At 28.4% G+C, this 25,098-nt stretch overlaps 8 protein-coding genes across 8 annotated transcripts; 4 read left to right on the forward strand and 4 right to left on the reverse strand.

Moving 5' to 3' along the window:
* Positions 1 to 1,529: 1,529 nt before the first annotated feature.
* GO595_009665 (RasGEF domain containing protein) lies at positions 1,530 to 1,964 on the reverse strand (the record flags this gene model as incomplete). Its single annotated transcript, XM_067923375.1, has 1 exon — positions 1,530 to 1,964. One exon carries the CDS (start codon positions 1,962 to 1,964, stop codon positions 1,530 to 1,532), a length of 435 nt encoding a protein of 144 aa, XP_067770193.1.
* Positions 1,965 to 2,468: 504 nt separating this feature from the next.
* On the reverse strand, positions 2,469 to 3,113 carry GO595_009666 (NAD(P)-dependent oxidoreductase; the record flags this gene model as incomplete). The annotated part of the gene is made up of 1 exon (XM_067923376.1): positions 2,469 to 3,113. One exon carries the CDS (start codon positions 3,111 to 3,113, stop codon positions 2,469 to 2,471), a length of 645 nt encoding a protein of 214 aa, XP_067770194.1.
* Positions 3,114 to 6,532: 3,419 nt separating this feature from the next.
* On the forward strand, positions 6,533 to 7,255 carry GO595_009667 (uncharacterized protein; the record flags this gene model as incomplete). The annotated part of the gene is made up of 1 exon (XM_067923377.1): positions 6,533 to 7,255. One exon carries the CDS (start codon positions 6,533 to 6,535, stop codon positions 7,253 to 7,255), a length of 723 nt encoding a protein of 240 aa, XP_067770195.1.
* A 927-nt stretch (positions 7,256 to 8,182) lies between these two features.
* GO595_009668 (peptidyl-prolyl cis-trans isomerase, FKBP-type family protein) lies at positions 8,183 to 9,028 on the forward strand (the record flags this gene model as incomplete). Its single annotated transcript, XM_067923379.1, has 1 exon — positions 8,183 to 9,028. The coding sequence occupies one exon, from the start codon at positions 8,183 to 8,185 to the stop codon at positions 9,026 to 9,028; it is 846 nt and encodes a 281-aa protein (XP_067770196.1).
* A 224-nt stretch (positions 9,029 to 9,252) lies between these two features.
* Positions 9,253 to 9,771, forward strand: GO595_009669 (Actin-related protein 2/3 complex subunit 4; the record flags this gene model as incomplete). The annotated part of the gene is made up of 1 exon (XM_067923380.1): positions 9,253 to 9,771. One exon carries the CDS (start codon positions 9,253 to 9,255, stop codon positions 9,769 to 9,771), a length of 519 nt encoding a protein of 172 aa, XP_067770197.1.
* Positions 9,772 to 9,974: 203 nt separating this feature from the next.
* On the reverse strand, positions 9,975 to 10,622 carry GO595_009670 (C2 domain containing protein; the record flags this gene model as incomplete). The annotated part of the gene is made up of 1 exon (XM_067923381.1): positions 9,975 to 10,622. The coding sequence occupies one exon, from the start codon at positions 10,620 to 10,622 to the stop codon at positions 9,975 to 9,977; it is 648 nt and encodes a 215-aa protein (XP_067770198.1).
* Positions 10,623 to 21,996: 11,374 nt separating this feature from the next.
* GO595_009671 (secretory carrier-associated membrane protein 2-like) lies at positions 21,997 to 22,734 on the forward strand (the record flags this gene model as incomplete). The annotated part of the gene is made up of 1 exon (XM_067923382.1): positions 21,997 to 22,734. One exon carries the CDS (start codon positions 21,997 to 21,999, stop codon positions 22,732 to 22,734), a length of 738 nt encoding a protein of 245 aa, XP_067770199.1.
* Positions 22,735 to 24,264: 1,530 nt separating this feature from the next.
* On the reverse strand, positions 24,265 to 24,816 carry GO595_009672 (rho-related GTP-binding protein RhoA-D-like; the record flags this gene model as incomplete). The annotated part of the gene is made up of 1 exon (XM_067923383.1): positions 24,265 to 24,816. One exon carries the CDS (start codon positions 24,814 to 24,816, stop codon positions 24,265 to 24,267), a length of 552 nt encoding a protein of 183 aa, XP_067770200.1.
* Between the last annotated feature and the right edge of the window lie 282 nt (positions 24,817 to 25,098).

Here is a 25,098-nt window from a genome sequence, read left to right on the forward strand (position 1 = left end):
ATTTATTTGTTTTATTTAAAATTTATTTTAATAATTTCTTATTTCAAAATAATATTTGGAAATTATTTAAATTATATAAAACAGCACTTATGAAAGCATCTAGAGATGGTCCTACAGAAATAGTTAAATTACTTCTTGAACAAGAAGGAATTGATATTAATGCAAAAGATATTTATTTGTTTTATTTAAAATTTATTATAATAATTTTCTATTTCAAAATATTATTTGGAAATTATTTAAATTATTTAATACATCACTTATGAATGCATCATCAAATGGTCATACAGAAATAGTTAAATTACTTCTTGAACAAGAAGGAATTGATATTAATGCTAAAGATATTTATTTGTTTTATTTAAAATTTATTTTAATAATTTTATATTTCAAAATAATATTTGGAAATTATTTAAATTATTTAATACATCACTTATGAATGCATCTGTAAATGGTCATACAGAAATAGTTAAATTACTTCTTGAACAAGAAGGAATTGATATTAATGCTAAAGATATTTATTTGTTTTATTTAAAATTTATTTTAATAATTTTATATTTCAAAATAATTTTTGGAAATTATTTAAATTATTTGAAACAGCACTTATTTATGCATCTGTAAATGGTCATACAGAAATAGTTAAATTACTTCTTGAACAAGAAGGAATTAATACTAAAAATACTTAGGGAATCGTTTTTTGCTACAGACAAACCTTGTCAATTTTAGTAGCAAAAAAATAATTTATATGTCATTTTGCTGTAATTAAATTTGTTAGATAAAAAAGAGAATTCTAGTGAATGCAATTAATTAAAAATTTTATAAATATCATATGCTGAAAAAGAAAAAGAATAAAAGATTTATGAATCATAAATAAAACATTATAATATGTTTGAATTCACATATATGTTGAAAGAATAATAATTATAATAATAAAACAAAAAAGAACGTACATTTTAGCATAAGGACATTTTTAATAAACAAGTATCCCCGAAGTACAATCGTACTTGAAGTTATTTTCAATAATTAAAAGAAAAAATACATATATGAAAGCTATTTATAAAAAATTTGAATAAATAAATAATTAAAAAAGATTATAAGCAAAGCTAATAATCTCATTTTCGATTTGATTTTTGCAAACGGTCGCCTTTTTTTGAGGTTTATTAAACCGTTGATGTATGATAGGGATGCTGGGCTGTACCTCGGTTTGCTTGTTAGGTAATGTTGGTTCTCGCTTGCCAAACCTGCTTAGGAGGGTAGTGGCATATTCGTCCTTATTGTTAGCATTGACTCCGCACAAATATCAAGCTGAAGCTTGAAGGATCTTTTCAAATGAATTAGGATCAGATTTGACAAGATAATTCCGAAGTTCTTCGCGTTCTAAGATCTTAGTTATCCACGAAAGAGCATCGTAGTTGCCAAGTGTGTTAAGATCCGAACAAAGAGTAAGAACTTGAGAAATCGCTTTTGATTTGTCAGTAGCACAAACAATCGCTTCAAGAATTTGTAGCTGGAACTTACGGCCAATCTCGAAAAACTCAGAAAGAGCAGAAGTCTTTTGTGAAATAGCTCGATCCAAGTGCAACAACAAATTCTCGAGAATGAATTTTCTTATAAGCATCATGAAACACAAGCGTTACTTGACGTGCAACGTCTGTAGGATTAGGCTCTAGGATTGTAAGGGATAGCTTGAATAAAATTTGTTGATTATCAATTATTGGTTGAACTGTCGGTTTTCCTATAGTTTTTAGTATCGACCCCGACTTGATTGTTGGGATAGCATCAAGAAGTGCCTTGGCAAGTGCAACAATTGAGTCCGACTGCCTTTCCGAGATGATTTTCCGGCGGAACTCATCAATCGCCTTTAACGTTCTCTGGCTGAATAAACCACGGAAATTGATCCAGCTCCTGATCACATGGATTTGGTTGAATTCATGACCTTTCATCAGTTTCGCACGGTCTTCTTCAGACATTTGACATTTGTCGGCCAGGAGATGTAGGAAAAAGTGATATGTACTTGTAAATGAGTTAATGATAAGAAATATCTTATTGAGTTCGTCACCTGTAACTTTGTAAAGAATGATGGAAACTACTATACGTCGAAGTGATTCAGCTTTTTTACTTTGAAATGATTTTTCTGAACCTTCATAAATGACACCAAAATCAGGATTGATTATTTCTTTGTATATGTCAAGGTAACTTTCGACATATGGAGAAGAATTTGAAGAAACATTAAGATATATTTAATTACTAATTGATACTTTGGTATATGATTTCCCTCATTTGGCGAAGAAATTGGAATTAACCGAATATAAAATGTTCGTTGTTTAAATATGTTTTTATTAATAAATTTATAATTTGTGTTTTTTAAGGGCTTTTTTTAAATGAAATTTATATTGCTGTATCATGTTACAAATTATTATTGTTATATTATTATATATATTAGATAAGAATATAAAAAATAATGAGTTAGTTGTTTAGTAACCAACTGTGAAACGTTTTCCAATGTAATTACCATCGGCTATTTCATCGATCATTGCAACAGCATAATCAGAATTTGATATTTTGCTTTCACCTTTTTCGTTGAATATTGTTTCATCATCACTTAACCTAAACTTACCTTGTTTTTCACCTGGATAAATTTCCATTGATGGGCATAACACTGTTCCTGGAACATCCTTTTGCTCCAAAACAAGTGTAAGCAGTTTAGCAGTCGCATTAGCCAATGGCATGTAAGCTGGTGGGAATCCTGGTGAATCCATATTTCGAGCACCATTAGTTATGAGTGTACCTGCACCACCAACAGCAAGAAGACGACGTGCTCCGACTTTTTTAGCTGCTTCGATTATATTCTTTGTTGCATTAACTTGAAGTTCTTCCATTTTTTCAAATGTCGAATCTTTTGGTGGACAATAAGCATGAATAATAATTTCTGCTCCTTTTAATGCATTTTCGAGTTCTTGTAAATTAAAAATATCTACTGATACATGTGCGCATTTTCCTTTTGGTAATTCTTTTGGTGGATTCCTGCTAATAGCTATTGTATCATAGCCTCTTGGAACAGCCTCTTCGAATATCTTCGCACCAATGAAGCCTGTAGCACCAATAACAGCAACTTTCATTATGAAAAAATGAAGTGATTGTTTCTGTGAACGGTTAATTTTCAATGGCTTATCTTTCAATTTTTTGAATTGATTTTATTCAAAATTGAATGAACAAAAATTGTTCGGCTAATCGTGTTGAATGCGTTGTGTAAGCTTTGGAATACGTCAGACGTGATTGATCGCCGAAAATTGTTGTATTTTAAAATAATTTCATGAGTGATTCATCTTGATGCATTTATGTTTACATCAAAAATATCGATTAATTCAAATGTAATTCTCATTCTTTTAATGATACCTCAAATGATAATTAAGGAAATTACATATATTACATGAATATAAGTATTATTATATATATTATTTTTTAAGGATTTAATCGAAAATATACTAAATAAATTCAATTTTTATTTTGTAAAAAAATTAAAATGATAATTAAATATGATATATGTTATATTTTGAATTAATACCGTTTATTAAAAAAAATGGTCGAAAAATCCATTGTTGATCTATATCAAAATGGTTGTACGCACCAAATAACTCAAATCCTACATGTGGGTAGCCATAGGGTAGGAAGAGTAATAAATGAATACAATGAAACTGGTAAAATACCATCACCAGTAAAAAGAGGTGCTAAACCAAAAATTACAGAAGATATTATAAAATTTATTGAGATTAATACATTACTAGATGCAGCACAGCTTTCAAGAGTGCTGTCAGAAGATGTTAAAAATAATTTTGGTATATTAGTAACACCACAATATATTTTAAAACTCAGAAATGATATGAATTTTCATTTTACACCACCAAAACATCAACAGAAAATGACAGAAGAGCAAATACATAATCGTAAAAAATTTTGCCAAAGAATGTTGAATGAAGATTTTTATCTTGACAAAATTGCCTTTTCAGATGAATCCAGGTTTGTCCTTGGGAATGATAACGGATGGGTTTGGATTAGAAAATGTGATTTTACAAAAAACTCAGTAATTAATGAAACGAAATTTCTTGTTTCTGTAATGATTTTTGGTGTTATTTCTGTTGATATTAAGAGCTATTTGGTAATTATTGATGGTTCTGTGGATTCTGATACTTATATTTTGAATATTCTTGAGTCTGGATTTATCGAAGAAATGAACAAAAAATATGGTGAATATGGATGGTTATTCATGCAGGACGGAGCACGCTCGCATACTTCTGCTGCAACAATGGATTGGTTGGAAAGATTTATGGATGTAATTGCGGATTGGCCCGCCAATTCTCCGGATTGAGATCTCAATCCGATAGAACTACTATGGGCTATCATGAAAAGAGCTGTTACCGAGGCGAACCCACAAACCAAAAACGAGTTGATAGATGTCATCAAAAAAGTTTGGGATAATTTATCGTCGGACCTAATTAACAAACTTTGTTTGAGATTTCGTGAACGTTTAGAACTGTGTTTGGAAATGGATGGGTTATCAGGAAGTTGTAGGTTGGCCCAAGTGTAAGTAAGTGAAACCATATTAACAACTCTTGATCCAGATGACATTATAGGAATGAGATTCCGAGTGAGAAGATGTGGTCCAACACAATTTATACATACAGTCTTTTCGAGGCCATTTTCCAAAATTATTCTTTTCCCGTTCATTGTCCCAGCATTGTTCATCAAAAGTTTAATATTATCGGTTTTATTTCGTAAAAAAAAAAAAAAATCATTAACTGATTGAAAGGAAGATAAATCAAGTGGGAGGATGTCAATGGACTTATTTGCTGATTTATTAATAATATATTGTCTTTTGGCTTCAGCAGCTTTAGGTTGAAGACAACCCATTATTACGTGATACCCTGCCTTTGCAACAGCAAGAGTTATTTCTGAACCAATTCCACCATCTGCTCCAGTGATGATAGCGGTCATTATTTTTAAAACGGTCTTTCGAAAATTGTTTTTTTTTTTCATATGAAATAACACCACAATCAATGTTTAAAATTCACTAACTGAATCACTTAATTAATGTTCCTGAATCGTGCACTCCATCACTGTAATAATTTCCCGATTTTTAGATATGACAGGTGAACTTAAAGCTATGAGTAAAACAAGAACAAGGAAACTATGGACACAAGAAGAAGATGATCTCTTATATAAATTAGTGCGTTCTCATGGTCACCATTGGAAAATAATTTCAAAGTATTTTGATGAAAGAGATCATTTACAGTGTAAAAACAGATGGTTTACCTCATTAAGAAGAAGACAAGATGATTACCTCCTTAGAGAACTAAAAAGTTGCATGAAATATATAAATAAATAAACAAGAACATGAGAGAAATTTTGGAAACTATTTCGACATTAATCTCATTGTCAATTTTAACAAGTTTACAAAAATTCATGTCAATTTTCAATCTATCGTAATGTCGAATTATTTGAACCGGTTTAAAATTTCACCAAATTATGAATTTTAGTTATTATTATTATTATTATTATCACATTTATATACAGTTTTAGATGAATTATGAAATAAATATTTTTAAATAAAACACTAAGAAATCCAATATCATTTTCAGAAAAAAAATCAACATTTATTTTTCAAAATACAAATCGTAAATTATTTCAACTAAATTAATATTGAAGAAATGGTAGCAATTTCCCTTCATAATTTATTTATATAATTTATATTTCATTGTGCTCATTAAATGAACTTACCTTAAATTTCTTGGAAAGCATATGTTTTTGAATAAAAAATTGATTATTTCTGCAGTGAGAACTTTTTTTAATGAATGTAAGGAAACTCAAATTATCACATCAACTAATTGAACCATTTTTTTAATTGGTTTGGATGATAGCATGCTATTTTTATTTGCTTTAAATTTATAATTTAACTTTATAACCATATTGAATCCATGCAATGTATTGTGGTCATTTTGATTTTTTGGTTGTTTTGATGTTATTAAATCAGGCGAACCAAAAGGAAACTGTCAATTAATTATCAAATTTTTCAAGCTTGAAATTTTCCAATATTTTTAATATGCTTGTTTTCTCTGAATGTATCTAAATTATTATGGATATTAAATAAAGTTTCTTTTATTCTTTTATTATTACTCATATTAAGTGCATAATTAATAGTTATTGTTATGCATATTTAATAGTTTGCTACACAATAATTACAGAAAAATACATGCAAACACTGTGAAATTATGATTCACCACAATCCAAATTTTACATTTTATCAGTCCATGTAGATATTGCTTAGATCTTGGTTTGGTGGGCTACATGGAATTTCAGAGTAATTTGATCGGAATACTTTCAAAAAGCGGTATGTAATCAAGCTCTTGGAGTAAAAATGAAAACAATTCAAACATACAATGATGAGGAAGAAATCACATTTGAAAATGTTAGCGAAACAATGAGAGAAATAGTATTGCAAAGTGTTTCTGATGGTAGAATTTTTGTTTATTTCAACAAATCTATGATATCTTTTTCTATTGTCGATGTTATTCAACTTTATTTATCTTATTTTGATGACTTCCAATTGCCTGTTATAGTTTCATATGGAAGCAATTCCTATTTGCTCAAAGATAAACTCAAGATTCCAAAAGATCAAATTTCAGTGAATCTTTTGCTCAAAGGATTTATTGAATGCTCTGCTACATTTTGTGTTACAAATGACCTTCAATCTATTCAGTACCCAGTAATTTTATTTGGATTTTCACCACCAAGTCAAAGCCAAAAATTAACAAAAGAATTTTACAAATTTGTTCAAGACCGCGAATTTCCACTTTTGTCATCAAATAAAGTTGTCCAACAGCGATTAAAGCTGGAAAGAAGAAATCGCAATTATCTTCTCAATGCATCCAAAGCCAAAGAGGAAATGATTTCAAGGTACGACAGAGCAGAGAGCCTTCTAAGCTCTAAAAGAAGAGAATACCTCGAACTTGAGAAAAAAGCCGAAAATTTAATTTCGAAATCATCAAAAAAGCAAGGAAACGAAAAAACAGAAAGAAATATCACAGAAATAAGCAACGCGCTTGACGCTGCTGAGAGTAAAATAAAGGAACTAAATGAAGAACTTGAAGAAAAAGTTTCTGGTAAAGTGTTTACAATAGAAGAAGAAATCCAATTAATGCAAAATCTAAAAAAGCGAGTTCAAGCAACAAGGGAAAAGCTCGAAGAACTCAAAAAAACTGTGTAAATATTTATGTAAGGACCGTGTTCCATTTTTTTTTTTTTAAGGTGTATAACTTCCGTTTTCCAAATGCGCATATATTGTACAAACCTACTTTTACATATTAATGTAATTAAAAATCCACAAAAGATTCAAATGAAGGACTTTCTTCGAATTAAATAACTGCATGATGTAATCACGATCGAAATCAATTCAAAAAAAATCAAGCGGTTTCGATAGAATTCAGTGTAAAATATTTGAAAAATTCATTTGACATTGACGGTTAACTGATTCAAATTTTATCGTAGTCATCAAATCTTGTTTTCATTTGTTGTAATGTTATCTCAAACATTAGATCTCATTGTTGGTAATCATACTTTTAATGCACAATTAGTTAATAATTCAACTGCACCTTTGATAGAATTATCAAAACAAGGACCATTAACAATTGAAATATATGATTATATGCACATGGAAAAAATGGGACCTATTGCAACTGAACTCCCCACAAATGATGAACAATATTCAACTGGCCCTGGTGATTTGATTTTGTACTTGGGAACTACTTTTGTAATTTATTATGATCATAATTCTTGGGATTTTACAAGAATTGGAAAAATAAATAACGTGACGAAAAATGATTTATTAAAGGTACTAGGAAAAGGTGATGTAGCTGTTACATTAAAATTACATTAAACAATAAATTTTAAGATTTAAAGCTTTTTTAATTTTGTTTTTATGAACTTACCTTCAATGATTATTTCTAAAAAATGTGTATGTTTTTGAAGCATTCCTAATAAATTTGGAAATAATGAATAAATATATTTTCTGTTTTCATTTTCATTTATTGAATATTATTAGATTTTCCATTTGACAACTGGAAAAAGCATTTGTATCTGATCGGCTCGACTTTTTGAAATGCTTACGAAAAGTGCGTAAATGGCCATAATTGAAATGTTAAATGGTCAAACAAAACAAATCATGATTCCAATCACAGACGACGGAAAAATTCAAAAAGAAATTTTACAAGAAGGAAACGGTGATGCACCACAAGATGGGCAAAAAGTAAAAGTTTCATATAAAGTTATCATCAAAGATTCAGGAAAAGAGATTGAAAAAACACAACCAGGCTCACCATATAAATTCACTGTTGGTCAAAGCAACATAGGCCTGTGGAGCATTGGTGTGAAAACAATGAAATTAGGAGAAACTGCAAAATTCGAAGGAGAATTCTCCGCAATTTACAATGGAAAACCAGAGAATTTTGGTATTAAACCTGATACTATTTTAACTATAGAGGCCACATTAGTGTCAATCATTGATGGTAACCTTTCACTTGATGAAGCAATTGAAAAGAACTCTCAACTTAATGATGAGGGCGCAAAATGTTTTCACGCTGAAGATTTTGCTGGTGCGATTGTTGTTTATACTAAAGCTCTGGAGCTCATTGAAGATTTCACGGAGGATAAAGCGATTGAAGCAAAAGTTAGAACCCAAAGAAATCTATCCTTAACATACAGCAAAGTTGGAAATTGGAATATGTGTTGCAAATTTGCTGATGAAGTTTTAAGTGTTCATAAAGATGATCTTAAGTCGCTTATGAGAAAGGCTGAATCACTTCTTGCAATGGGCATTCTTGATAAAGCAAGAACAATTATTGAGCGAGCGCTTAGAATTTCTAATAATAATCCTGCATTTAAGAATTTAAAGAAAAGACTCCTCGAAGCTGAAAAAGAAGCAAGAAAACGCGAAAATGAAAACTTTGCAAAGATGTTCCAAAAAATCAAGCAAACTGATTAAAGGTTCCTAAAATTTTGTAAACGATCGTTTTGAATTTTTTTCAGTATTTCGTTACTAAATTCATTGGCTTGTAGAGTTTAAATGAAATGCAACGCATTTACAAAAGCGAAAATTGTTCTAAATGAAGAATAAATTGGTTAAACGTTTTCTGGGGCGCCCTTTACAGTCACTTTTTGTTTTTGAATGAAATTGTGGGGGTTTGATTTGTTTCTGTCATTTGTCCAATGGCACAAAGCCCCCTTCAGCCATACTTAAATGCTATCCGCCGTTCACTCCAGTCTGCCCTCTGCTTACGGAACTTCGCATCACAAGATGTTGAACGTCATAACAAACCAGAAATAGAAACACAAACTAAATCTTCTCGCGAAGTTATTGGTCATCCAATCATGATTGCAAGATCAGAAATTGAGGCAGTCTTTATTGAGACTTCAATCAATAGTGTTCGTATTTCAGTTAAGGTGAAGCAGCTTGATGATGTAGACACTCTTTTGGTCAAAATGTTCATGCGTTTCCTTTGTCAACGTGCAGATCAATTCCGTATCCTTCGTCGTAAGCCAATTGAAGGATATGATATTTCATTTTTGGTAACCAACATTCACACCGAACAAATGATTTTGTCCAAGCTGATTGATTTTATCATCACTTTCCTTCAGGACGTCGATAAGGAAATTTCCGATATGAAAGTTACACTGAATAAGAGGGCACGTAAGTGTGCTGAAGAATTTTTAAAGATTTTGGTTTAAACCAAACTTTAATTTTGCAATTATTTTTTATCTTTTTCTTCATCATAAAATGAGAAAAAACAAAATTTATTAAAAAATGTTATTTTTGGCAGTTTTTGAATAAACTATTCAAATGAATTTCAATACGTTACTTTGAGGTGCCTCAAAATAAAATCAAAAACAAGTTTACAAAAAAAATTGATGAACTTGTTTAAGAATGCGCCTTAGTATGGACGGTAGTAGCCTGGGTAAGCTGGTTGAGGATAACCAGGTTGTGGATAGGCTGGTTGAGGATATCCTGGTTGCATTGGATAACCAGGTTGTGGATAAGCTGGTTGTGGGTAGGCTGGTTGTGGATAAGGTGGTTGCATTGGTCTCATTGGCATTGTCGGTTGCATTGGCATCATGGGTTGCATTGGTCTCATTGGCATTGCTGGTTGCATCATTGGCATTGTTGGCTGCATCATTGGCATTGTTGGTTGCATCATTGTATTAGCAAATGGTTGTGCACCACGTGGAGCAACATGGATAACCAAGTGGATACGGCCACCCTTCTTAACACGGCGGTGTGGGATCATATCGTACCATTGGTCGATAACTTGACCTTTAACGAATGAGCCTAAGTGGATATCAAGATATGACATTGGGTCATCCTTGATAAGGTCCTCATCTTTCATGTTAATGCGAAGTGATTCGTTACCGTTTGTATCGAAATGGAAGTCTTCGTTCCATCTTGGATGCATTGAATTCTTGATAACTCGGGTTCTTCTTGTTTGCCCGCCGAGTGTGATGATGCAGTATGCATCGGTAGCGTTAACATCCATTCTTGGGATGTCAGTAGCTTCGATAACTCTTAAGTGGAGTTGGTACATGATAAAAAATTATGAGTGTGTTAATTGAATTAAACCGCAGAAATTGTTCAAAAGTTAATTTTTGTATGGTTTATATTATTGATAACCGACAGAATTTTTTGGCCAAAATCAATTTCAAAGGAAATAACTCAAAAATTGACAAAACCGGTCAACTTTTTCAGGCAGTGAATCTAATTCTTGATAAAAATCAAAATATTTCATATATTTGTTGGTTAAACTAAATAAATATATAAGAATTGAATTTTATTGATTATTTTATTGATGAATATTGGCTCGTATAGAAAATATATGTCAAAACCATTTATGGAATTTGTTTTTTGACGAGGTCTCAAACGCCGTTTGGTTGTAATTTATTTATGATTCTTTATTGTAATTACAATATTTATTTTTATTAATGTTTTATAGTTTATTCAAAATCTTCAATCCATTAAAACATCATAAGATATTCTTAATTCAAATATCCGTTATCCAATGAATAAATTTTAATAAGAAATAAAACTGAATTTTGACCTATTTCATCGCTTACAAATTCATAATACATGTGAAAATGAATATAAAAATCACGAGTATTATAACTATTTTATGAAAAATCATTTTCATCAGTTACAAAAAATTTTCTTCGTTTAACATATTAGACTGCGATGAATAGCATGTAGATCAGCATTTCAATATAACATTATTCATAGAGAACATATTTAGTAATATATATTTGATAAATTTTTTTTCGGAAAAAAATTAATTTTGTAATTTTCTCAATGTACAAGAAAAGTGACAATTGTACCAAGTCTTCAACAAAATTAATATATCAATTTATGTTTCAAATAGACCCATTGAAGAAAATCACATTTCAAAACGAATTATATATTCATAAATGTATTTTGTTATCAGATATTCATATAAAATATAGAGTATATATTTGTATTATAAAATTTATTTTTTTTTTATAAATACTGATATTTATAGTAAAGTAATACCCTAATATAAAAAGTATTTAATATTACAACATTTTGTTTCCTTTATTATTCTAAAATAAAAAATTAGAAAGAAACAATCACTAAAAAAAGAGGGAAAAATTAAAAATGGAGAAGGGAGAAGAAAAGATAAATGAAAAAGAAAGGAAAAAAGAAAACTTTGTAATTAAAAATCATTTTGAGAAACTAAAAATAGTATTGATGAGCACATTTTATTTCCATATTAATAATTATAATAAGTATTAATTCTTAATAATTATTTATTTATATATGATAACTATAGATATTTGTAGAAAAAGTAAATCAAAAATTTCAAATCCACGATATAATTGATTCAATGAATATTAAATTTATGAAGTAAAAATGTCATTCCATTAAGCATCTGAAAAAAAAAATTAAATAAGAAAAATTTGGAAAAAAAAGAAAAAAAAAACTTTGTAATTAATAAAATAAATAAATAAATAAATAAATAAATAAATAAATAAATAAATAAATAAATAAATAAATAAATAAATAAATAAATAAATAAATAAATAAATAAATAAATAAATAAATAAATAAATAAATAAATAAATAAATAAATAAATAAATAAATAAATAAATAAATAAATAAATAAATAAATAAATAAATAAATAAATAAATAAATAAATAAATAAATAAATAAATAAATAAATAAATAAATAAATAAATAAATAAATAAATAAATAAATAAATAAATAAATAAATAAATAAATAAATAAATAAATAAATAAATAAATAAATAAATAAATAAATAAATAAATAAATAAATAAATAAATAAATAAATAAATAAATAAATAAATAAATAAATAAATAAATAAATAAATAAATAAATAAATAAATAAATAAATAAATAAATAAATAAATAAATAAATAAATAAATAAATAAATAAATAAATAAATAAATAAATAAATAAATAAATAAATAAATAAATAAATAAATAAATAAATAAATAAATAAATAAATAAATAAATAAATAAATAAATAAATAAATATAAATAAATAAATATAAATAAATAAATAAAACTTGAGGTGAGCTGGTTGTTATGATTTACTTATAAAATTTCCAGCCGCTAGCAGCGGATAAAACTTTTTCAAATTTTTGATTATTCGATGTCATAAATTTTGAGAGAAACAAATTTTGTCATCAAATGGACATCGAATTTCAAGATGATTTTCAAAATTTAAACACAATAGAAGTGAACGTACTTGATGTTATTAAAAAGGTAAATTTTATAGATTTACCTATAATTGCTCTATTAATATATCATTTGACTATTTTTCTATTTGCCATGATTCACAGAAATAACAAAACATATCGTGCAATATTTTTCATATTTTGCATGATGGAAGCATTGTCTTCGGAGAAAATAGGAAACTTTATTTCTAAAAGATGGAAATTGCTTGGGTTTTCAGATAATTATTTTGATGAAAACAATATTTTTCTCATCTTTTTCTTTGTTGTACCACCTGTGTTTACTTGTATCTGTTTATTTTCATTTTTAGTTGGCAATCTTGGCGGTCGTCTCATTGATCTCCATTTCCAAAGAAAGAAAAATAATACAAATTCCAATAAAACAGATAAAAAGAGTCATACAGATTGAAGTAAGTTGTTAAGTAAAGAAAATTTGAAAACAAATAGATAAATTCATATAATGAAATCAATGTTATATTTCTTTTATTTATATCATACATTTTCAAAATGTGCAAGTTTAGAAACATTAATGTTATGTGAATATTTGAAATCAAATGCTTTTGCTTCATGCACTAACCTTAAATGCATTTATTTTTCTGGTGGAGCAGAACCAAATATTTGCAATCTTGCACAAATGTTATTAAAATTGTTGTCCATTAAAACATTCAAAACAGGTATAATTTTTTTGGCTTAAGCATATCTTTTTATATTTTAATATGAATCTATTAACATTCAATTTTTCTATTGTGCCAAGCATTATTCATTATGTGATGTGTCCACATGAACGCATATGGGTATCCTTGAGGCGACTTATAAAAATTTATATTAATTTATCTTCGCTACAATATAAATTAAATGCTATAGCATACGATAGAGATTTTTGAGGCAGTTACCCAAGAATAACTACTTTACATCTATGAAATATTCAATGATTAATTCTTTTTCATCGGAAGTTTCAATCGAATTTAATCGGCCTGTCCGGAATTGCACAAATGCTTTTATTGATCCATAAATTCCATATTAACAACAAAGATAGATGCAAACTAAGCAGAAAATATAAGCAAAACAAAGAATAATAAAAACAATCATTTTACAGAAAAAATAGCCAATGTTTCAATCTTGAGCAAACTAGAAAGAAAGAGGTGCGGCTAAGCTTTGTCTTTCACATGCACTCTTCCAAGCATTATGCATTTCTTGCGAATGGAAAAGAGTCTTAAAAGTGGAATCTTCCATTAGATTTGGTAATCTTGATATTTCCATCATATATTTTTGAAGTTCAACGAACCTTTGACGGACGAACTCTACTTCTGTATTTTTGAAAAATTTCTTCTTTGGAAAGCTTGGCTTCATCTTAGTTTTTAGCGATTTATCCAATTTATACAAATCAGAATATCTTTGCAGTGAGGTAAAAACTAGAACTTCTTCATCAAGCTCGATTCCAACTTCGCATGTATAATATACGACATTTGTTGATTTGTTGATTGACCATCCTTCTATTGAAACATAAAATTGCGGTTGAGCAGTGCACATTGCAAGCCTCGCCTTTTTCGTGTCTGATAGCGAATCGATTGATATTATTTTTTGTCTGATGTTCCCCATGGAGAGAAATTGCTTTGTGCTATTTGACATTTGACTGTCAGCTGACGAATCATTTCAATGGCATAAAGTATTCAAATTTCTATTCTTATTTTTGAATCATACTGATGTCATTTGCCATGCAGCGTTGTGAAAACGTTAGTTTCCTTTTTTTGATTATTTTCATAAGAAAAATTTAAATATTCTCTTACTTTTGCGAATTATTTTAACAATATATAAAAGCATTTATAATTTTTATCTAAACAATCATCATTTATTATCTCTATGGAAAAATATTTTAGTTTGGTGTGGTGTTTACAGCAATTGAAAAGCTTGTGTATTTGCATTCAAATTTCGAACTTCTATGAATTCAAAATGAATGACCGATAAATTAAAACGTTTCTATCATCTTGATTTTATCTTTAGTCAATTATCACAGTAATTACTTACATAATATCTTATATTTTCCATTAACATATGAATACAAAGACGTGCCACATATTTTATTTGAGTATGATGAATTTTTAAATTTGAATAGTCGAGATCATTTTCTATAATATGACTGAAAAAAACAATCGCCATACATGAAAAATCTGATTAGGAAAGCAAAAGTAATGAATTTTGAAAATTGAAATTTATTAATTCTAATTACAGTGATGGAGTGCACGATTCAGGAACATTAATTAAGTGATTCAGTTAGTGAATTTTAAACATTGATTGTGGTGTTATTTCATATGAAAAAAAAAAACAATTTTCGAAAGACCGTTTTAAAAATAATGACCGCTATCATCACTGGAGCAGATGGTGGAATTGGTTCAGAAATAACTCTTGCTGTTGCAAAGGCAGGGTATCACGTAATAATGGGTTGTCTTCAACCTAAAGCTGCTGAAGCCAAAAGACAATATATTATTAATAAATCAGCAAATAAGTCCATTGACATCCTCCCACTTGATTTATCTTCCTTTCAATCAGTTAATGATTTTTCGCGAAATATACGAAATAAAACCGATAATATTAAACTTTTGATGAACAATGCTGGGACAATGAACGGGAAAAGAATAATTTTGGAAAATGGCCTCGAAAAGACTGTATGTATAAATTGTGTTGGACCACATCTTCTCACTCGGAATCTCATTCCTATAATGTCATCTGGATCAAGAGTTGTTAATATGGTTTCACTTACTTACACTTGGGCCAACCTACAACTTCCTGAGCTCTTTACGCAAGGGAAAAAAGGAACTTTTCATCGACTTTCAGTTTATAGTAATAGTAAATATGCATTACTCTTGAACACATTCGAAATGGCTGAACGCTATAAAGAACAAAAAATTACATTTAATGCAGCCGATCCTGGAATTGTATCGACTGGTATTATATCCATGGACAATCCTATTATTGATTCGCTTGCAAACATATTTTTCAGGCCATTCATAAAAAAACCAAAACAAGGAGCTGAAACAGCAATAATGTTATTATTAGAAAAAAGTTTTGACGGAGTCACAGGAAAATACTTCGCGAATAAAAAAGAAAAAAACATTGGATTAAAGTATATCAATCATCCATTACGAAAGAAAATATTCGAAACAACAGAAGAAATAATTAAACCATATCTTTTGTGATTTATTTTAATGAGAAATATGTGAATTAATGAAATATTATAATTTTTTGATGAAATGTTTTTACTGGTAACTCGAGATCTCTAATTTTCGTTTTCAATGGTTTATATCCATCGTTATGTAATGTGATGTGAAATGATCGTTAAACACGATAGGACCTCGATTCTATTTTGAAATCTTATTATCTAAGAAAAATATTAATACAAATACTGATTACTGTTGAACAAGTTGTGATTATTACATTATTTTGCATTTGTGTTTTTTGTTTAGTTTTACCAAATTTTGTGTATCCGTTTTTACCTCATTTTTTTCTGGAGCGGTTTATATATTCAATTATTCAAAGGAATTCAAAGCTTTCAATGCGATATGAAAGTTCCACAATGATCGAAGATTCCCCAAAAGCAAAAATATTATCATCATTATTTCCATCATCATCAAATCAAGCGTACTCTGATTGGTCTTCTTGTGGAATCGCAGCTATTGGAACCAAAAATTCAATATTGCTTTATCATGTTGTTCCTAACAAAATAGAATTCATCAAAGCGCTAAAATTGGCAGCTACATGTAATGTTACTTTTTTAAAATTTCATGAAGAAAAACCATATCTTGCAATTGCTGACGAAACTTGTAAAGTTCTTCTATATGATTTACAAAACTCTAAATATGTAGGCATGTTAACAATTCCAGAGGATCTTTCAGATGAAGTTCAAATTGTTGATATAAAATGGTCGAATGATATTTTAATATGTTTACTATCATCTTCAATATTAATTTCTATTGATTTTTGGCCAAACAATCAGTTAGGTACAAATAAGCACCCTAAAATTTTATGGCATTTTGATATGGCCTCTACTTATACTCGATTTGTAATCAATCCATTTCGACCTTTTGAATGTGTTTTATATTCATCTAAGCCAATTCTAGCCTTTGTTACATCCAAATCACCCAAACATAAACCTATTTCTCCAATATTAACACAAACGATATCCACTAATTCACAAATCATTGATATTATTTTTCATCCATATTATATGGATACACTTTTTATTTTAACTTCATCAACAGTATCCATATTTGAGACCAAAACTAACACAGTTAAAACTGTAATTTCACATCTTTCATCGAACTTTTTAAGGTTAATTCCTTCATTTAGCGAAGATTCCGATATAATTATTCAGTGCACAGATAATTCGTTTTATATATATCGAATAAAAAACAAATTGCATTTTACTAAAATAATTTTGCCTGGAATTGGAATGATTCATTTTAATTATATTTTATTAAATTATTGTAAACATTTCTCTAAACATTTGTTGATTTACATTTCTAATAAATATTTCTTAATGATAAAAATCACAAAAAACAATTTTTTAATTACAAATATAACTCAAATGATTCCACATAATTATACATCATTTGATTTTCTCACTGAAACTACAGTATTTGGCACAAATGATGGAAATATAATTATTACAAACAATAAAACAAATTATATTAGATACAAATATAAAGTTTCAGAATTACCAATTGAAAACGTAAAATTTATTAATTCTTCTTCAATTTTTTGGTGTTCTAATAAAACTTTTGGTAAAATCGATTTAAATAATCATAATATAATAACATTACATAATAAAGGAAATATTTTGAATGAACTTTTTGCTTCATATAATGATATCTTTATAATAAAAAGAAATAAAAAATCTATTGGTGTACGTACTAATAATAATTTTTTGTATTATGAAAGACCTTATTGGTTTACATCGCGAATTCTTTCTGTTTGCATCCAATATAAATATAATGAAACAAAAATCTCACGATTTAAAACAGATTCACCAAATTTTGCAGTACTTTTAAAAAATCGCCAAATTCATATATTTTCCATAACAAACACAACGCCAATTATGAAATTACGTTGTACAGATGATTTAGTCGAACCGATTTCTATTTCATGGAAAAAGTCGCAAATTGTTGTAGCTGATACATTTGGGAGAATTGCATTTTTTAATTTAAATTCTTCGGAATCGCGTTGTGTCCAAAGTAATATACCGAAAGTTAAAACTGTTCTTTATGAAGAAAATGGTAATGGACTCTTCATTCATTCATCAGAAGGAAAACTTGGTTATTATTATAAGACAATTTCTATATGTCCATTTGTAGTATTAAAATTCGCTCCAACTGGAAAAGGATTTGTTTTATTGGAAACAGAAGATAATGCAATTAAAATCGTTGATTTAGAAAATTGGTCGATTTTAATTAATAAGAAAAATAATGAATTTTTGTTCTCGATGTTTTCTTTTCAAGAAATTATAAAAAAATTAAAAAGTAATATAATGAAATCAAATAAAAGTGATTTCATTGATAAGTTAAAAATAGCTAAAAAAACTTCAAAAGAAAACGGATTTTATTTTGGGTTTTCTTTGTTTTCGATATTTTTACATTTTTTTAATAACTCAAAACTTCCTTTAAACTTAGCTTATTATGGAAATAAAGATCAAATAATAAATGCTATTTCATTCAAAACAGAATTATTAAAGAATTCGAATTCTTTAAAAAATTTATTTCTGGAAATTACATTACTTATAATGATGAAAGAATTCGATAAAGCGAAACTAAGTTTATTAAATTTTAAATCAAAAAATGAGCTTTATCCATTATGTGCTATGACAGCAGCATTTTTAGGTTTAGAAATAAGTAAACCTTCTGCTGATTTGTTAAGAAGTGTTGGGTTATCATTAATCGAGAATAATGATATTATAAGTGGTTGCATGCTTTTAACTGTTTCTAATTTCGGTATTAAAGCTGTGGAACTATTAATGCAAAAAGGATTTTGGTTAGAAGCGCTTATAATGTTAAAAATGTGCGATGATGAAATTGAATATGTATCCAAATTAAAAAAAGAATTTGTTTCTCATTTGGATCATGAAGGAAAAATTGATAAAGAGATTTTGTTATTAGCTTCTTCGGGCGATGTAAATAATGTTATGAATTTGTTAGAAAAGAAGAAATTGGAAGAAATGAATGAAGTGATAAAAATGATTTTTGACGGAGAAGAACGTTTGGAAGAGAAAAATGGCTAAAAAGCTTGTTTGAAAGCATCTTTTGTATTTAATAAATAATATTATTTGTTTAAGTAATTAAAAAATAATTTACAATTTTCGTTGTCAAGTCGGTGAATTTTCATTTCAATATTGTGAAAGTTTAACAGTAAATAATTTTGGAGAAAATATTCAATTGAAGAACCAAAAATACTTACATCACAAGGAGCCTCTGTAATTTGTTATTGCACCAATTTAGAAACATTTAAAATAGATGGAAATATTACACAAATTGGAGAAAATACATTTTGTTACTGTAGTAAAATGTGTTCGATAATGATACCTAACTAAATTGTATCAATTGGTAATTATTCTCTGATTTTGGAGAAAATATTGAAACAATTAATATTCATCAATTTCGAGTGAATTCATTGGAAACTGTTATTATTGGGAACAAATAAAAATAAAAAAACGATTGGAAATCACGCATTTGAGTGAAGGACAAGTTTAACCATGATTCATGTTAAAAGAAATGTTCAATGAAGAATTTGCATTTCATAAATGTTTTCAATCTAAATGTATATATTATCCTGGAGATAGCGAACAAAATATCGGAAAGAATGCATTTTAAAACATTCGAAGGGATATAAATTTATGGTTACAACAAGATACTTAAGTTGAATCATTTGGTGAACTTAAAATTTGCAAAACATTCATCGATAATGGATGCATTCCATTAACATCTACATTTTCACAAAGTCATACATATACCAGATCAAATTCATTTATGCAATTAAATACTCTTACACAAAATAATACATTAACATAATCAATTACATTTCGATATAACTAAAACATATTATTATTTTAAGACAAACATTTTCAATACACAAACATTAACACTATCAAAAACATATTTAAAGAGCACATATTTATATACATTTTATAATTTCAAATATACATATATTGAAGTAAAAATATTTATTATGAATATACAATTTTAATATTTAGCACATTAAACTTTTTTATTCCGATTTCTTTACAATTTTACAATATAACGAATATAATAAAAGTAATAACGCATATATTTTCTTTTATTATTAGCGTGTTGATTTAGATTATTGATATTTCATTACTTACTATTTTATTTATATATATATCTTAGACGTGGCAACAAACAAAAGAGTAAACTTTGATCAGAAAGTTCGCATCAAATTCTTTCAGAAGATATTCTAATTTAGCTAGTAACTCAAGATCCATTTACTGAAGATTTTAAAGAAGATAATTTGTACAGGGTTGTAGATAAAAATCATTTTAAAAGATTATAATATCTCTTATTTGAGTTTTTTTTCATAAAAAATTAATTTTATTAATTAATCAAATTCGAATGATCTTTAAAACTCAAGCATGCTGATGTAAGAAGCCAGGGTTCAACGTTTGATCACATCCAAGAAACCGTTTAAAAAATGGAGCGAAGATTGGGAACAGAACTCCAACAAAATTTTCATGGAGTAATACCAACCTATTTTTCAAACCCCAATTGTAGCAAAGATCAACTTCAATATGCAGCTTATTTTAAAGCCATGAAAGAACTTGAATTTTTTTTACAAAATCCTCAGGATAATATCCAATTAATAAGCTCTATTGCAAAACATCTTCCACACTTTCAGCCTTCTAAAGAAAGATTTATTAAATTTTATGAAACATTTCCAATTAATATTTTGTTTAACATGTTCATATCAGGTATAGAAAATGACATCAAAAACGACATTATAAAAATCATTGCAATTTTTTCACATTGTCAATTTTTTCCATTTGAAATATTTTTTCAAACTTCTTCTGAAGGATCTCCCACTTTTCTTTTTCATTTAATATCATTCATGTCGTTTACCAAGCCTTCTTATCTTCATTTTTACTTTGATATTTTCAATCAGATTATCACAAAATTTCCAGAATCACGCGATATACTCCTTAACGACCAAATTATAAACAAACTACCCAATCCCGAAAGCATAAAATCCACACTATTACCACAAAATCAAAGAAAGAATCCACTAATCCATCATCAAGATTATTACCTTTTCATAATCAAATGTTTACAAATACCAATTCCGTTGTCCCCAGTTCATTTACAACTATTTGGTGAAGTCATACTTTCATTTTTGCATATGTCAACTGAACCAAATACGAAATCAATTAAAGAAATAAACCTTAAAATTGTTGCAATTATAATAAAATCATTAAGTAAAATCCCATTAGTACATTATCCACTTCTTCATGAATCCATAAACGCCGTTATAGCCACTGAAATTGTTCATATCGATGAACCATCTGTTGCTTCATCTGTACTCAAATACCTAAAGAAACAGCTGAATCCAAACGATTTCGTTTCATTAATTTTGGCATATTTGTTTTCTACCAAATATAATATCATTAGGAAAAGATGTATGGTAAAATTAATTAATAACGCTGAACAATATAAATCAATTGTCCCAATTTCTTTTTTCGATACCATTTTGGAAAAAATCGATTTACAAAATTACGAATTAAAAAAATTATCAATGAAAATTTTGATGTGTTATTTCACAAGCACACAACAAATAAACGAAAAGTTCATTCATTGTTTGGTATATTTTGCACAAGATGATGAAATTGGTCCAATTTGTTTGCAATTTTTAATGAAATTGTTAACATCGAATTGTGCACAAAATTATATTCAATTCTTATTAAATGATTTGGTGGAAATTGAACAGCTACAAGAAAGCACAAACGAAACCATTTTTGATGCTGCTATCGATTTGTTAGATCTCATTCAAAAATTTCAAAGTCAATCACAAAGCAAACTGTCATATTGAATGAAAACGATTAAAGCGCATTCAAAATATTCAATTGGATATGATCGTCTGGACTGTGTAAAGTAAACGTTCAACCGAGGCCGTTAGCAGTTTCACAGAAGAAAAAATGGATGAAATAAAAAATCCTTTCTTATCACAAGAAGAAGGAAATGATAACTTAAAAAGTTTTCTAGATGACGAGGCAACTAATTTACCTCCCGAAAACGAGACGCCACAACAAAAATTATTACGTCTTCAAAAAAGAGAAGAAGAACTTCTTCAAAGGCAAGAAGAACTTCAACAAGCCAAATCCCAAGTATACGATGAGCCAAATTGGCCACGATTTTTCCCTGTTTTCCATATTGATATTAATAATGAAATTCCAGTACTTGCCCAACGACTTGTAAAAGTTGCTCTATACAATGTTGTTTTTACTGTTATCCAATCCTTTATCAACATTATTAGCTCAGTCTCAATTTCTGGATTAAGTAATTATTCATATCCACGTAGTTTTGTTTTTGCATTGATTTTCACCGCGTTACAGTTATATCTCACAATATCAATATGTTTCCCACGATTATATAGAGGCTGTAAAAATCATAACATTCCGATATCTTTTACTTTTCTTCAATTTATCCTTATTGGGTTCACTTTATACCTTTTAGTCGGGTTCCCTAACAGTGGCTCTGTTGGTCTTGCTACGTTTCTTGATCTAATTGCCAAATCCGATAGTGTTTGGTCGAAGATAATTTCATTTGTTAACACATTTTTTATTTTCTTCTGTGTTTTGCTTCATGTCTATGTTCTCCAACAATCCCAATCGTACCAAAAAGTCAGTGGTGTTCAAGATTTACCTGCTCCTTAATTTTCAATTTCTGATAATGAATCTTCTTCATCACCATTTATTAAATAAAAACCATTTCCAAACTCATAATTATCGCTCACTCCTTTTCCATATCCTATATAATCATAAGAGAATATGTTTGGAATCGCTATTGCTATCAAATACAATATTCCTCTGTCAAGATTCCTTTCAGATAAAAGTGACAAAATTTCGTTAAGTGACAAAAGTGCAAAACCAAAAAGTGACATAAACGATGACTTATCAGCGAAAACAAAAACGAAAATTAATTCAGCAAAATAAAACGTCATTACGATTATATCTAATGCGGAAACTTTGACCTTAATGAAATTTGTAGGGTTCTCATTATATTGAAGTGAAAATAAAACTTCCTCAAATATTCCAAATAAAATATCACAAAAAGAAATAGAAATAGTGATAACAATGTATAAAACATTCGACAATGGAATCATGTTCAAGAGATATATCGCAAGAAAGATGCGGCAAAAAGAATGAAAAAGCCGATGGAAGATACAATCAAATGTGATGACAGATTTGGAATGTGAAATTACTGTAAATGGATTATTGCTAATGCATGAAAGGATAATGAGGAAAAGTGTAGAAAGATATCGAAAGTTTAACTTGAAACTGTTCCTAAGATTCAGTAGGAGAAACGCAAGTGAACAAAGAAAGAAGGTGACCTTGAAAAATAATTTCCTATAAAAAAATTTATATGACCCAAATTGAAATTTGACCTTAACTGTGGAGTCTTCAGTGATGTCCCCAGTATAATCAACTTGAAGAGATACTTTATCATAGGTAATTGAGTTTTTGTTGATAATATTATAATTTTGAATAGTTTCATTATTCATTAAAAAGAATTTGTTATAAGCTATATTGCCTTTTTGTAGTAGGTTTAGTTCAATAGAAGTTAGTGAATTATTGGAGTTTGTTCCTGCATTAATTGAAACATCACCATAAATGAATTGCGTGAAAGGATGAATATCATCATATACAGCTTTTATGTAAGATCGTTTGCTTGTAAATGTGGGATATAAAGCATATGTTATATCTAAAAAAGATATGGGATCTGCATTACGAAATGCAAACAAGTCAATAAATGCAAAAACGCATATGCAACCAAACATGGTCGCACCAATACTGTTTAGTAATTTTATGAGATTTGAAGGATCGCATCTTTTAACACCCATTCCAACATAAATTGGGGTGCCCTCGTTGTAATCAGTGTCAGATTTGATTGAAAACGTTTTTCGATCTCCACCACATGTTTACTTGTTTTATAATGGTTTCCGATATAATTTCATTAATGTAATATTGTGCTATTTAGTTTTTTACTTTCGAATATTGATTTGATTTAAATCAAAATTGAAAATAGTTTCTGGTCAATGAGATATTTATTTTAATATTCCTTGTTAAGTCAAAGTGCATTTATCTCCTTAATAAATGACTCATATGTATTCAAAAAAAAATAATCAAAATAAACAAAAAATTCAACATCAAAAATATATCAAATATAAAAAAACTAGCCATCCTTTAAGCAATTGTGCACCCACCACCATTTTTGTTAATTGCAGCAGCAATAGCTAAATCGAAAACGTTTCCAATGTTAGTATTATTCTTGGCTGAACATGTGATTGTCTTGAACGCCTTTACCTGTTTTGCAACATTATCAATTTCTTCTTGTGTGATTGCGCCATCAGCATTTTTATCCCAAAGATCAGACTTAGTTCCAACAAGAATTACGGCAGCCTTTGGACAATATTCAACAATCTCGAGTTTCCATTTGTCTACAACGTTTTTAAGACTTTCTTTGTTATCAAGCGAGAAACATATTAAAACAACGTCACATTTTGCATAACTCATTGGACGTAATCTATCATATTCTTCTTGACCAGCTGTATCCCAAAGATGAAGGCAGTATGTTTTTCCTTGGAAATTTCTCATTTCATGGTGGTTTTCAAAAATGGATGGTTCATAATCTTCTGGAAATGGTTCTCCCTTGAAAACGAGGAGCATGCTGGTTTTCCCTACAGCACCATCACCAACAGCAACGATTCGAACTGGTATAGAGGATTTGGATGACATTTCAATGACCTGTCACTTTTTGAGCGTCCATGAAATATTGAATTTTCATAGCTTTATTCATATCGTTTATAAGCTTACATCAAACACATAGCTAAATATATTGAGAAAGGTTATGTGCTATAACAGATCATGACACAATTTCACAAGTTTTTTTTATAAAGATAGTCAATAAGCAGGGTTATTTTCAATACGCAAAATATTTGGCATCATCACCAGTGATCGAACAGATAATGAAGGACATATTATATTCGAAATTATATATTGCACCTCAATTTACATTCA

This window comes from Histomonas meleagridis (assembly GCF_020186115.1).
Source record: "Histomonas meleagridis strain 2922-C6/04-10x chromosome Unknown contig_92, whole genome shotgun sequence".
Lineage (NCBI taxonomy): Eukaryota > Parabasalia > Tritrichomonadida > Dientamoebidae > Histomonas > Histomonas meleagridis.